The sequence below is a fragment of the Bufo bufo genome, chromosome 6, assembly GCF_905171765.1.
Source record: "Bufo bufo chromosome 6, aBufBuf1.1, whole genome shotgun sequence".
NCBI classification, from domain to species: Eukaryota; Metazoa; Chordata; class Amphibia; order Anura; family Bufonidae; genus Bufo; species Bufo bufo.
The window spans coordinates 135,616,236-135,627,646 of record NC_053394.1 but is presented as its reverse complement, the minus strand read 5'-3'; the positions used below and the strand labels follow the sequence as shown (position 1 = coordinate 135,627,646).

General features: G+C 40.3%; 1 protein-coding gene across 1 annotated transcript; it reads left to right on the top strand.

Annotated features, from left to right (window-relative positions):
• The first annotated feature begins 274 nt into the window (after nt 1-274).
• LOC121005576 (P2X purinoceptor 7-like) lies at nt 275-4,602 on the top strand. Its single transcript, XM_040438351.1, has 5 exons — nt 275-322; nt 2,685-2,747; nt 3,764-3,835; nt 3,947-4,317; nt 4,404-4,602. The coding sequence occupies exons 1-5, from the start codon at nt 320-322 to the stop codon at nt 4,600-4,602; spliced, it is 708 nt and encodes a 235-aa protein (XP_040294285.1). The 5' UTR covers nt 275-319.
• The last annotated feature ends 6,809 nt before the right edge of the window (nt 4,603-11,411 follow it).

The window sequence follows — 11,411 nt, the reverse complement described above, 5'->3', positions numbered from 1 at the left end:
TGTTCAAAAAAATAGCAGTGTTTGTATTCTTTTTTACAAACTCAAACATTCACTATATAAACTGAAAAATGTTTGAAGATTTTCCTTTCCTTTGAATCACTTTGTTTTCTCATCTTGCTTCTTTGTCCTCACCTGCAGACAGCTCACCTGCTGTTCACCTCCTGTTTCCTGCTGCTAAGGCTGGGCGGGGCTTAGTCACTTTGAGTAAAGGCCGGCCACGCCTCCTTATGACATCACACTGAGAACGTGCTCCTTCATGTTTAGTCATCAGTCCGGCAGCCTGCAGTGTCTGTGAGGCCCCTACTTCCTGCAGAGAGCAATGGTAAGTTCTCCTGATGTTTTACAAACCCATTCTGTGCAGCAAGCACTATAATTCCATATTATACATTAGCTTAAGAGATTGTCAGCTAGTAGATTTATAATCTGTGCTTTTGATTCCCATAAAACATGACCAACCCCCACCCCCCAGCACTGATGCAGATTTGTTTCCATTACAGCTGTACTGCAGTTGTGTATAAACCTTCCACTGTGTATCTGTATAGATGCATACAGTGGGGGAAATAATTATTTGACCCCTCACTGATTTTGTAAGTTTGTCCAATGACAAAGAAATGAAAAGTCTCAGAACAGTATCATTTCAATGGTAGGTTTATTGTAACAGTGGCAGATAGCACATCAAAAGGAAAATCGAAAAAAAAACTTTCAATAAAAGATAGCAACTGATTTGCATTTCATTGAGTGAAATAAGTATTTGAACCCCTACCAACCATTAAGAGTTCTGGCTCCCACAGAGTGGTTAGACACTTCTACTCAATTAGTCACCCTCATTAAGGACACCTGTCTTAACTAGTCACCTGTATAAAAGACACCTGTCCACAGAATCAATCAATCAAGCAGACTCCAAACTCTCCAACATGGGAAAGACCAAAGAGCTGTCCAAGGATGTCAGAGACAAAATTGTAGACCTGCACAAGGCTGGAATGGGCTACAAAACCATTAGCAAGAAGCTGGGAGAGAAGGTGACAACTGTTGGTGCGATTGTTCGAAAATGGAAGGAGCACAAAATGACCATCAATCGACCTCGCTCTGGGGCTCCACGCAAGATCTCACCTCGTGGGGTGTCAATGGTTCTGAGAAAGGTGAAAAAGCATCCTAGAACTACACGGGAGGAGTTAGTTAATGACCTCAAATTAGCAGGGACCACAGTCACCAAGAAAACCATTGGAAACACATTACACCGCAATGGATTAAAATCCTGCAGGGCTGGCAAGGTCCCCCTGCTCAGGAAGGCACATGTGCAGGCCCGTCTGAAGTTTGCCAATGAACACCTGAATGATTCAGAGAGTGACTGGGAGAAGGTGCTGTGGTCTGATGAGACCAAAATAGAGCTCTTTGGCATTAACTCAACTCGCTGTGTTTGGAGGAAGAAAAATGCTGCCTATGACCCCCAAAACACCGTCCCCACCGTCAAGCATGGGGGTGGAAACATTTTGCTTTGGGGGTGTTTTTCTGCTAAGGGCACAGGACAACTTATTCGCATAAACGGGAAAATGGACGGAGCCATGTATCGTGAAATCCTGAGCGACAACCTCCTTCCCTCTGCCAGGAAACTGAAAATGGGTCGTGGATGGGTGTTCCAGCACGACAATGACCCAAAACATACAGCAAAGGCAACAAAGGAGTGGCTCAAGAAGAAGCACATTAAGGTCATGGAGTGGCCTAGTCAGTCTCCGGACCTTAATCCAATCGAAAACCTATGGAGGGAGCTCAAGCTCAGAGTTGCACAGAGACAGCCTCGAAACCTTAGGGATTTAGAGATGATCTGCAAAGAGGAGTGGACCAACATTCCTCCTAAAATGTGCGCAAACTTGGTCATCAATTACAAGAAACGTTTGACCTCTGTGCTTGCAAACAAGGGTTTTTCCACCAAGTATTAAGTCTTTTTTTGTTAGAGGGTTCAAATACTTATTTCACTCAATGAAATGCAAATCAGTTGCTATCTTTTATTTAAAGTTATTTTTTCGATTTTCCTTTTGATGTGCTATCTGCCACTGTTACAATAAACCTACCATTGAAATGATACTGTTCTGAGACTTTTCATTTCTTTGTCATTGGACAAACTTACAAAATCAGTGAGGGGTCAAATAATTATTTCCCCCACTGTATATAGCATGGCTGTATTTGTAGTATTGCTGGGGGTGGAGGTGAATATACCGATGTACTAGTGTAGTATATGAAGCGGTTCAGTCACATTGCAGTTGGAGAACAAGCAAAGACAGAAGTGGCTGAGCTTTAGATGAAATGAGTTGGCCACCAAGCTTGTGGGGGAGGGGAAGACAAACAATTATAAGTGATATCCACAGTGCTTGTGGGGGATGAGATTTATAAAAGTTGTAATTCTTTCCAGTCAGTCACTGCTGATGTTAGAGAGTGCTATCTTCCATCAAGATGCATAGCTATAAGTCTGGCAATACTGCCATGGGAATAAATATTCTATTTATTAAACGTCCTACTCTACAGAGAGACGTAAACATCCTTGAACAATCATTTATATTATATATATATATATATTTATTTATATTTATTTTTTATAACACAAACTAAAAAAGGTTTATGAATGTTTCATTTTTAATTTGAAAAACAAAGTTTTTAATTTCATTAATTATTATTTTATTTTTTTAAAGGCATCTTGTAAAGAGTCAAAAATCTATTCCTCGACATTAAATATATGCTTGTCTTCTCTCAAGGTAAATGTATTTTCAAGATGAGGCATAACAGTGTTTGTGCTTTTGAGCGTAATTTATTATTATTATTATTTTTTTTTTTATACTTGGAAAAAAAATGGAACATCTGTTTTAATACTCAATGTTAGGGTACATTCACACGACCGTATTTTTGGCTCTGCATCGGTTCCGCAATTTTGCAGAACGGGTGCGGACCCATTCATTTCAATGGGGCCGCAAAAACAGCACACAATGTGCTGTCCGCATCCGTAGATCCGTTCCGCGGCCCCGCAAAAAAGAGAGAGCATGTCCTATTCTTGTCCGGACAAGAATAGGCATTTCTATCATGGGGCCGGCTACATTCACACGGCTGGTATCCTTGTTTTGCGGATCTGCAATTTGCGGACCGCAAAACACACACGGTCGCGTGAATGTACCCTAAGTGGGGTAAATTTTTGACATTGACAGTATTAGTGAACTTTCATACAAGTGTGTCCCTTCCAGCAATAACTCTCTTTTTGAAAGAGGTATCCACCATAATTGACTAAGGAAGCGGTCAGTATTATCATCATTCAGAATCCTGAGTGCTTATGCCTGATCTTATTGAAATTGAATCATATCCATATAAAGTGGTCTTATGTTCAAGCAGAGACACATAGCATTACAAATCATTACGATGATGTGGACTGACTCCTATGAAAGAGCCTTTACCGTGTAAAATAATAGTCGCCAGAAAATACAGCAATGTGCCACTCTCCTTGTTATGTCACATGTGTCTTCAGATCTGATAGGGATCTGTGACTACCGTGTCATCCGATTATACAAAATGTATTTGCAACAGATATCACAGGTGTTTGTAAAAATATCTTAAAACTATCATAAAGTGCTACCATAGTGTACAGATAGGACAGACCAACTGTGGTATTCCATCAATTATAATAGTAATAGATGCCACCTTTGCATGCTGTCTGTAGTCTAATAATACGCTGTCTATTGTCATTAAAACACTTATAATGTAACATTTTATTTTTTCGTATCAGATTTCTGAGACAAAAGAAACTTTGGATAAATCTGATACTAGTTGTGTGGATCAGGAGCAAGACGATGATGAGGTATGATTTACCCATGAACGGTTGATTATTTACTCAACTAGCACTTGGTGTTCGGGTACTGTCAATTATAAATTTTAACTATTCTTTTTTTAATTTATTTTTTAATCAAAGGAATTGAAAGAATTATTACAGAGAATGAAAGCGAAAGCCAGGGCATCATATCCCGAACCAGATTACTGTTTTCAAACAGACCCTGTCTGGGCCCCTGGTGAAGAGCGTCCTGGACCTGAACCTGACCCTGACAAAAGGGTCAACAATGTCACTTGGTGTAAATGCCATAATTGTAGCCCCAGGAACTCTGTTACAGAATCGGTTTGTTGCTGTGAGTTGGAAGTCTTGGAGCATCTTGTAACAGGAAATCTCACCTGTGTATCTGAACATGTAGAATTTCAATCAAGGTGTCTAGATCAAGAAACTCTGGTGACGTGTATGATATCACAAACCATGCCTTACAGAAGAGCTATTGATTATAACAAACCAAAGTATGTTCAATAATCTAATCTATCTCACTTTCTTCTAGTCAAATTTACTTTCCCTGAATAACTTAAATTTTTTTTTTTTTTTTTAGTTGTCTTCGACTGGCAGCTTATCGGCAATTTACCACCTGGATTTATGCATACCTTAGAAAATATGTACAGATACCGATTCCTTCATGTGTGATCAGAACAATAAGGGAGAAATTTCCCGACCCGGAAGGGAGATACACTGGTTTTAGATACTATCAGGATGTTCCACTTTCTTCTGCAGATTTTGATTTTAATTTTTAATGGTTTATTATCTATTTTTATTCTTTTACTTTGTTTAAAACTTTTCGTTATGCTGTTAAAAAAGTTTTTTTTTTTTGTTATAAATTATTAACAATAAATAATTTGATTAAGTTTTTATACTTTCAAATAACAATTTTCATTGTCAATATCTAAATCAATGTACTACTTCTGTGAAAACACTGTACGCCCGTCGAGGACTTTACTGTGTTCGTTTAAAGGGGCATTCCAATCTCAGACAATGAGGGCATATCGCTCGGATATGTCCCCATTGTCTAATAGGTTTGGGCCCCACCTCTGGGCCGCTCAACTAAAATTAGAACGTAGCGGACACAGCTGTGCTTGGAGCACCACAGATTTCCCGGGCTCTGTACACCATCATGCGCTGATCCCATTTAAGTGAATCTGAGCGTACAGCGCACGCTCGGGCAACTGTACCATTCATTTCTATAGGGCCAACGAAAATAGCCGAGCCAGTGATGGGCTATTTATGTTGGCCCCATAAAATGTAATGGAGGACGGTTGCGCATGCACATTACGACCTTCGTTCATTTCAAAGAACCGTTCTCATTGTAGATGAGACCCACAACAATCAGACAATGGTGACATATCATAGAGCTATGCCCGCATAGTCTAAGATGTCAATACCCCTTTAACCAATGGCTGTTTGTTCCCATAGGTGGTAACAATCAGCCATCGTGGGGATATATATTACAGATATCTCCCTCCAGTATCATCTACTGATATATCCATGTAACAAGAGTATGTTGTGTAACAGGGGCCACATAGTGGTTATCAATACAGATAGGTTGCATATTTGACTTTCTCTGTTTAAATAGCCTTTCACACATGTTGGTACACCACATGACATCCAAAAATTTCCAATACAGATGAACCAAATTTCGTTTTAAAAAATAACTTTACTGTAAACATTATTAACATGTTTATCTAAAAATAAAATTTAATTTGACAAGCATAGCAATAATACAATTGAAAAATTGTTATGTTATTTTTAATTTAGTGGGTGATTGAGTCAGCACAACCCTGACGAATACAGGGTTGTGCTGACTCAATCACCCACATTTTTTCTTTGTAGTATATATTGGAGGCGTGGCGATCTCCATGCAGTCATGCACACCTGACCAGTCAATCTGTCCTGGAGGCTGGTTTTAAAGTCAGTATAAAACTGAGTCTGCTTATATAGAACCTACCAGTAGCCATTTGGCTCCAGGAGAAGTATATGGTGGGCTCAGCATGCATGTTGGTACTTGCATCCCTGGATCCGATGAAAGCTGTAATGGCACCGGACGGGGTTAAAAGCAGAGTGTGCTTGGCGTGCATGCTGACCTGCATTCCCTGGACTTTGTGTGGCTGTCATGGCCCATAAACAGGTAGGAACTAGTGTTAGGGACCACTCCATAGATGTGACCTTGACGTGGTGAGTGGCTTATTATGCTTTGGCCAAAATGTACACCAATGCCTCATCCAACATAGAGGCAGGGCAGAATGCTGGTTGCAGAGTGCTATCACATTTGTATTTTATTTTTAATTTACTCTACAAATTTTTTTATTTTCTAAAGAGAGTCCTCCTTTGGTGGCCGTTCTATTGGTGCAATTTTTTTTTTGTAAAGCAGGCATGGCTGATTGCCATGTTGAATCTATTTTTCCTTCTGCAAATTCAAGACTTCTAGATAGTATTGGCAGTAGAAATTCTTGAGAACGTGGTTCGTACAGGATGTTCACTACCCAGGCTTTTCACGCCTTACTGTACTCGAAACTGTATCTCTTCTGTGGCTCCTCACCCTCTGTGTCTACAAATTCTTTTAAAACAGCCTGTACTCTGCCCACATTTGAATTGTGGTCCAAAACAGCTAGCGTGGTTCTAGCAACCATGGCATCATAATATAAATGTACCCTTTTTGGACGATACTTGAGTACACTTGAATGGAAAACCTCCAATTCACCGGTGTGGCAAAAAAACCCAAAGAGGTTCAATGTCCTTCAGAAGTGACTGATTTATAATAACACTTTTTAGTTTATCATATGCAGTGGAGTCGTTTGTGAGCCACTTTGTATCCCTTATCCCGGTTTCTTGATGGCACCTTGAGTAGTTATTGTCAGATTCCCATTCGTGAATATTTAGTACGTGTTGTAAAACGGTCTTCCATCTGGCTATCAATTCAGCTGGGTCTGCATCACAGTTTCTTGAGCACCACCAAAGATGATTTTTAATTGATGATATCCATGGTGATAGTGAACAAAAAACAGTAGCAGCACACCACTATATGCGCTAAGACTAAGTGAACAGGTGAATATGTGAACAGGGTCAAATACATGACGCCATATAGTTATTGCAAAGCAGTGAAGAAGCTCTTAGCGCATATTATTGATCAAAAATATGTTGGGCCCACCTACTAGACGGCAAGGTAGCTTCTTATCAGGTGGGACCTACTCTAACACGGAATGTCCAGCTCCATTGTTTCTCTGATTAAAAACACCAAGAGGTGGGGGATGGGCGAGGAGTGCTAAGTTCCAAAGAGGATGCCTAGTCCTCTATACTAAATATATATACAAAAAATGGAACAGCACCTCCTGAGACAAATCGCAGGTGCAAGCTACCCGGCAATAATACAGCAAACAAAAAACAGTAGCAGCACACCACTATATGCGCTAAGACTAAGTAAACAGGTGAATATGTGAACAGGGTCAAATACATGACGCCATATAGTTACTGCAAAGCAGTGAAGAAGCTCTTAGCGCATATTATTGATCAAAAATATGTCGGGCCCACCTACTAGACGGCAAGGTAGCTTCTTATCAGGTGGGACCTACTCTAACACGGAATGTCCAGCTCCATTGTTTCTCTGATTAAAAACACCAAGAGGTGGGGGATGGGCGAGGAGTGCTAAGTTCCAAAGAGGATGCCTAGTCCTCTATACTAAATATATATACAAAAAATGGAACAGCACCTCCTGAGACAAATCACAGGTGCAAGCTACCCGGCAATAATACAGCAAACAAAAAACAGTAGCAGCACACCACTATATGCGCTAAGACTAAGTGAACAGGTGAATATGTGAACAGGGTCAAATACATGATGCCATATAGTTACTGCAAAGCAGTGAAGAAGCTCTTAGGCAATAATACAGCAAACAAAAAACAGTAGCAGCACACCACTATATGCGCAATTAATCAGAGAAACAATGGAGCTGGACATTCCGTGTTAGAGTAGGTCCCACCTGATAAGAAGCTACCTTGCCGTCTGGTAGGTGGGCCCGACATATTTTTGATCAATAATATGCGCTAAGAGCTTCTTCACTGCTTTGCAGTAACTATATGGCGTCATGTATTTGACCCTGTTCACATATTCACCTGTTCACTTAGTCTTAGCGCATATAGTGGTGTGCTGCTACTGTTTTTTGTTTGCTGTATTATTGCCGGGTAGCTTGCACCTGTGATTTGTCTCAGGAGGTGCTGTTCCGTTTTTTGGATATATATATAGTATAGAGGACTAGGCATCCTCTTTGGAACTTAGCACTCCTCGTCCATCCCCCACCCCTTGGTGTTTTTAATCAGAGAAACAATGGAGCTGGACATTCCGTGCTAGAGTAGGTCCCACCTGATAAGAAGCTACCTTGCCCTCTGGTAGGTGGGCCCGACATATTTTTGATCAATAATATGCGCTAAGAGCTTCTTCACTGCTTTGCAATAACTATATGGCGTCATGTATTTGACCCTGTTCACATATTCACCTGTTCACTTAGTCTTAGCGCATATAGTGGTGTGCTGCTACTGTTTTTTGTTTGCTGTATTATTGCCGGGTAGCTTGCACCTGCGATTTGTCTCAGGAGGTGCTGTTCTGTTTTTTGGATATATACATGGTGATAGTGAGGCACAATGTTTTGTTTTTAAAGCAGTTAGTAGCGTCTGTCCAACAGACTTGGCCAGATGCCATACATCGAATTAATGCCGGATCCTGGGATATTCTTCTCTTATTAGTTTGCGTATGCCTACATGCCGATCTGTTGCCACTATTTGCACATTGACATCGCTAGCAATAACTCGGTCTATAGTTTCCTTGAAAGCTTTTTTTCCTCAAGGTTTAACGAATTAGCCGGTGGAATAATCTGTTGTACACTGAAGTCAATGATTTTGGTAAGTTCTGTCTCCATCATTGTATAAATATAATATTTTGCCGAAAATCCTGGGCTGTCGGATTGACCGTCCCCTGCCAAGCATACCGGTCTTCTTCCCAGTGTGGATATTATATCAGCACAATCTTTTTTTTCCACTCTTCACTTATCATCAGGAATATATACTTTGGCTGGTTCCGGTAATGTGTTGACTGTGATATCATTGACACATTGATCAGCTGAAAGAAATGTTTTATTTTTTTGAAATGGCTACCGCTTATAACAATAGCACTGGACAATATAAGGTTGCCAGCCGCAATTCAATTTACTCTCGGCTGGCTGGTCCACAGTTGTTGAATGTGTCCACGTACACATTTTACATCCAGGTTAATTGCCGATCCAATCTCCCTGATCTTCAGATGAGTAAGTTTTGAGCCACAGGTATTTTGGTATTGGCATGGAATCATAGAGACCAAACTTTCAAGGCAACTTTAAAAAACAATACATTTTTTATCTGAAACAGGGTCTTTTAGATCACCACAAATAATATCCATTTGATCAGGATCTGTTGTTACTTCGTCTAGTGGCATCTTCAAAGTCATCAATAAATGTTTTTGCCAGCTCTATTTTTTGTAAAATTTAATTTTTTTATTTATTTTCAAAGGTGACATATTTGTGATTTTGATTCTGTTCAAATTTTTGCCTGCACTCAATGGGGTGGACTCAATGGGGTGGATGAAAAAAAATTCGGTGATCGGTCTATGGCTTCTATGTCTTCATGCAGGGAATCGTTATTGCTATTTTTTGATCGGTTTGAATGCACTTTATATATACTGACTGAGGGCTGTGATTGATTATTGTATTGCACAGCCAGGGATCTTTTATTGCAAAATTATGTATTATAATGGAACAGACCTGTGGAGATCATCCTGCGTGATATAATGCTGCTCATGTATACGGATTTCTATGTTTTATACAAGTGTATGTCCAATAAAAGATTTTGTATTTCTATAATTTATGTTGTTCTGACTTTAGTTTTGGGTTTATATGTGTAATTGCATAAACAACCAACACTTATTTCCCTTAAACTTCTATATGTGTAATTGGTCCAGGACAGCAACAATACCGGGCGTTTACTCGCTTGCGATTTTGGATGTGTCTTTCTTTTCTTAGGTCTCCTTCTCATAGACGGCGTAGTCTGTAACGTGGGCATTCTTAGAGCTGCAGCTTGATTTTCTCCACTCACTGTCTCTTCTGAAATATGCGCTGAAGGGGTAGCAGATTGCGAGTCCGAACTCAGGAATGATTCAGAGGTCGATTGGCTTTCTACCGCTGTCCCTTCATTTGTATCTGACGACTCCTTAGTACTGTCAAAATTTTTGGGAAAAATTGTTGGAATGGCGTCTGGACATAATTTTTTGCGTAATCCACCTTCTTCGTAAGAAAAAAAATCAAACTGCTTAGAGCACAATCGGTAATTGTCATGTGTTTTTTTTGATTCCAGGATTTTTTTTTCAACCCAATCTTCTACGTTGGGAAAATGCTTGGGTGCATGTCTTCAAATTTAAATTTAGTTATCTATAATTGAATTAAACAAAAAAAAGTTATATTACTTATTATTTAAAAAATACATTTTCTAACAAATTCACAATATAAATAGCTAAGTCACTTTCAAATAATGAAGGCATATTGATCGCATATACTGTACACCCTTTCGAACATAGATGTTATTTTAAAAAATATTGAACCACGCATCCATCTAGTAAAAAGTCGTCACAAAGCTCAAATCATTTCAAATTGGTTTCTTGAACATGACAATGAGTTCACTGTACTAAAATGGTCCCCACAGTCACCAGATCTCAACCCAATAGAGCATCTTTGGGATGTGGTGGAACGGGAGCTTCGTGCCCTGGATGAGCATCCCTCAAATCTCCATCAACTGCAAGATGCTATTGTCACTACCAGAGCTTTGGGACGTTCTCACAGCTCTGTTTCTCCACCCCTGTGATGATGTCACTACTAGAGCTGGGAGGAGTTCTCACTACTCTGTTTACTTTTGGTTTCTTTCACCACAGCTGTCCTTCATGTGTTTGATTTTCCTCTCTTTATATCACCCCTCCTCCTATGATAGGATGTGGATTATAGTTCTCACTTCAGTTGTAGCTCTGGCTTTAGTTTCTTCACTTGTAGCTATCAGTTCACTGGACCTGTGTTCTGCTGCAGCTAGCACTCCGGATATTGCCAGCCTGTCCTTGGATCCGTCTTCTCTGCGGCTGCAACACCGTCAGCTAAGTGTGCAGACATTGTTGTGTTCCTGTTTATTTTCTGACTGGATCTGAGGTGGCCACGGTTCCCTCCATATACTGAGTAGGGCACTGGTGGCCGTGCCCCTTCCACTATTGTAGGGGTTACAGTGGTCATTAGTCTTAGGCACGTGGGCATGCCTCTTTCCGCCATTTGGATCCGGGCATGTGCTTTAGCAGAATAGGGAGAGCGTTGAGGGTCGGACAGGGGTCACCCGTTATCCTCCCTAGTTCTGGGTCCAGTCAGTAGCTCTGTACTGTGTATTACTATTGTTGCCCCCATACAGCCGTGACATTATAATCCACCAAAACCGTCCTTTTTTGACATGGATCCGCTTTCTGGCCTGGTTGACCGCATGCAGGGTCTTTCTTTGGA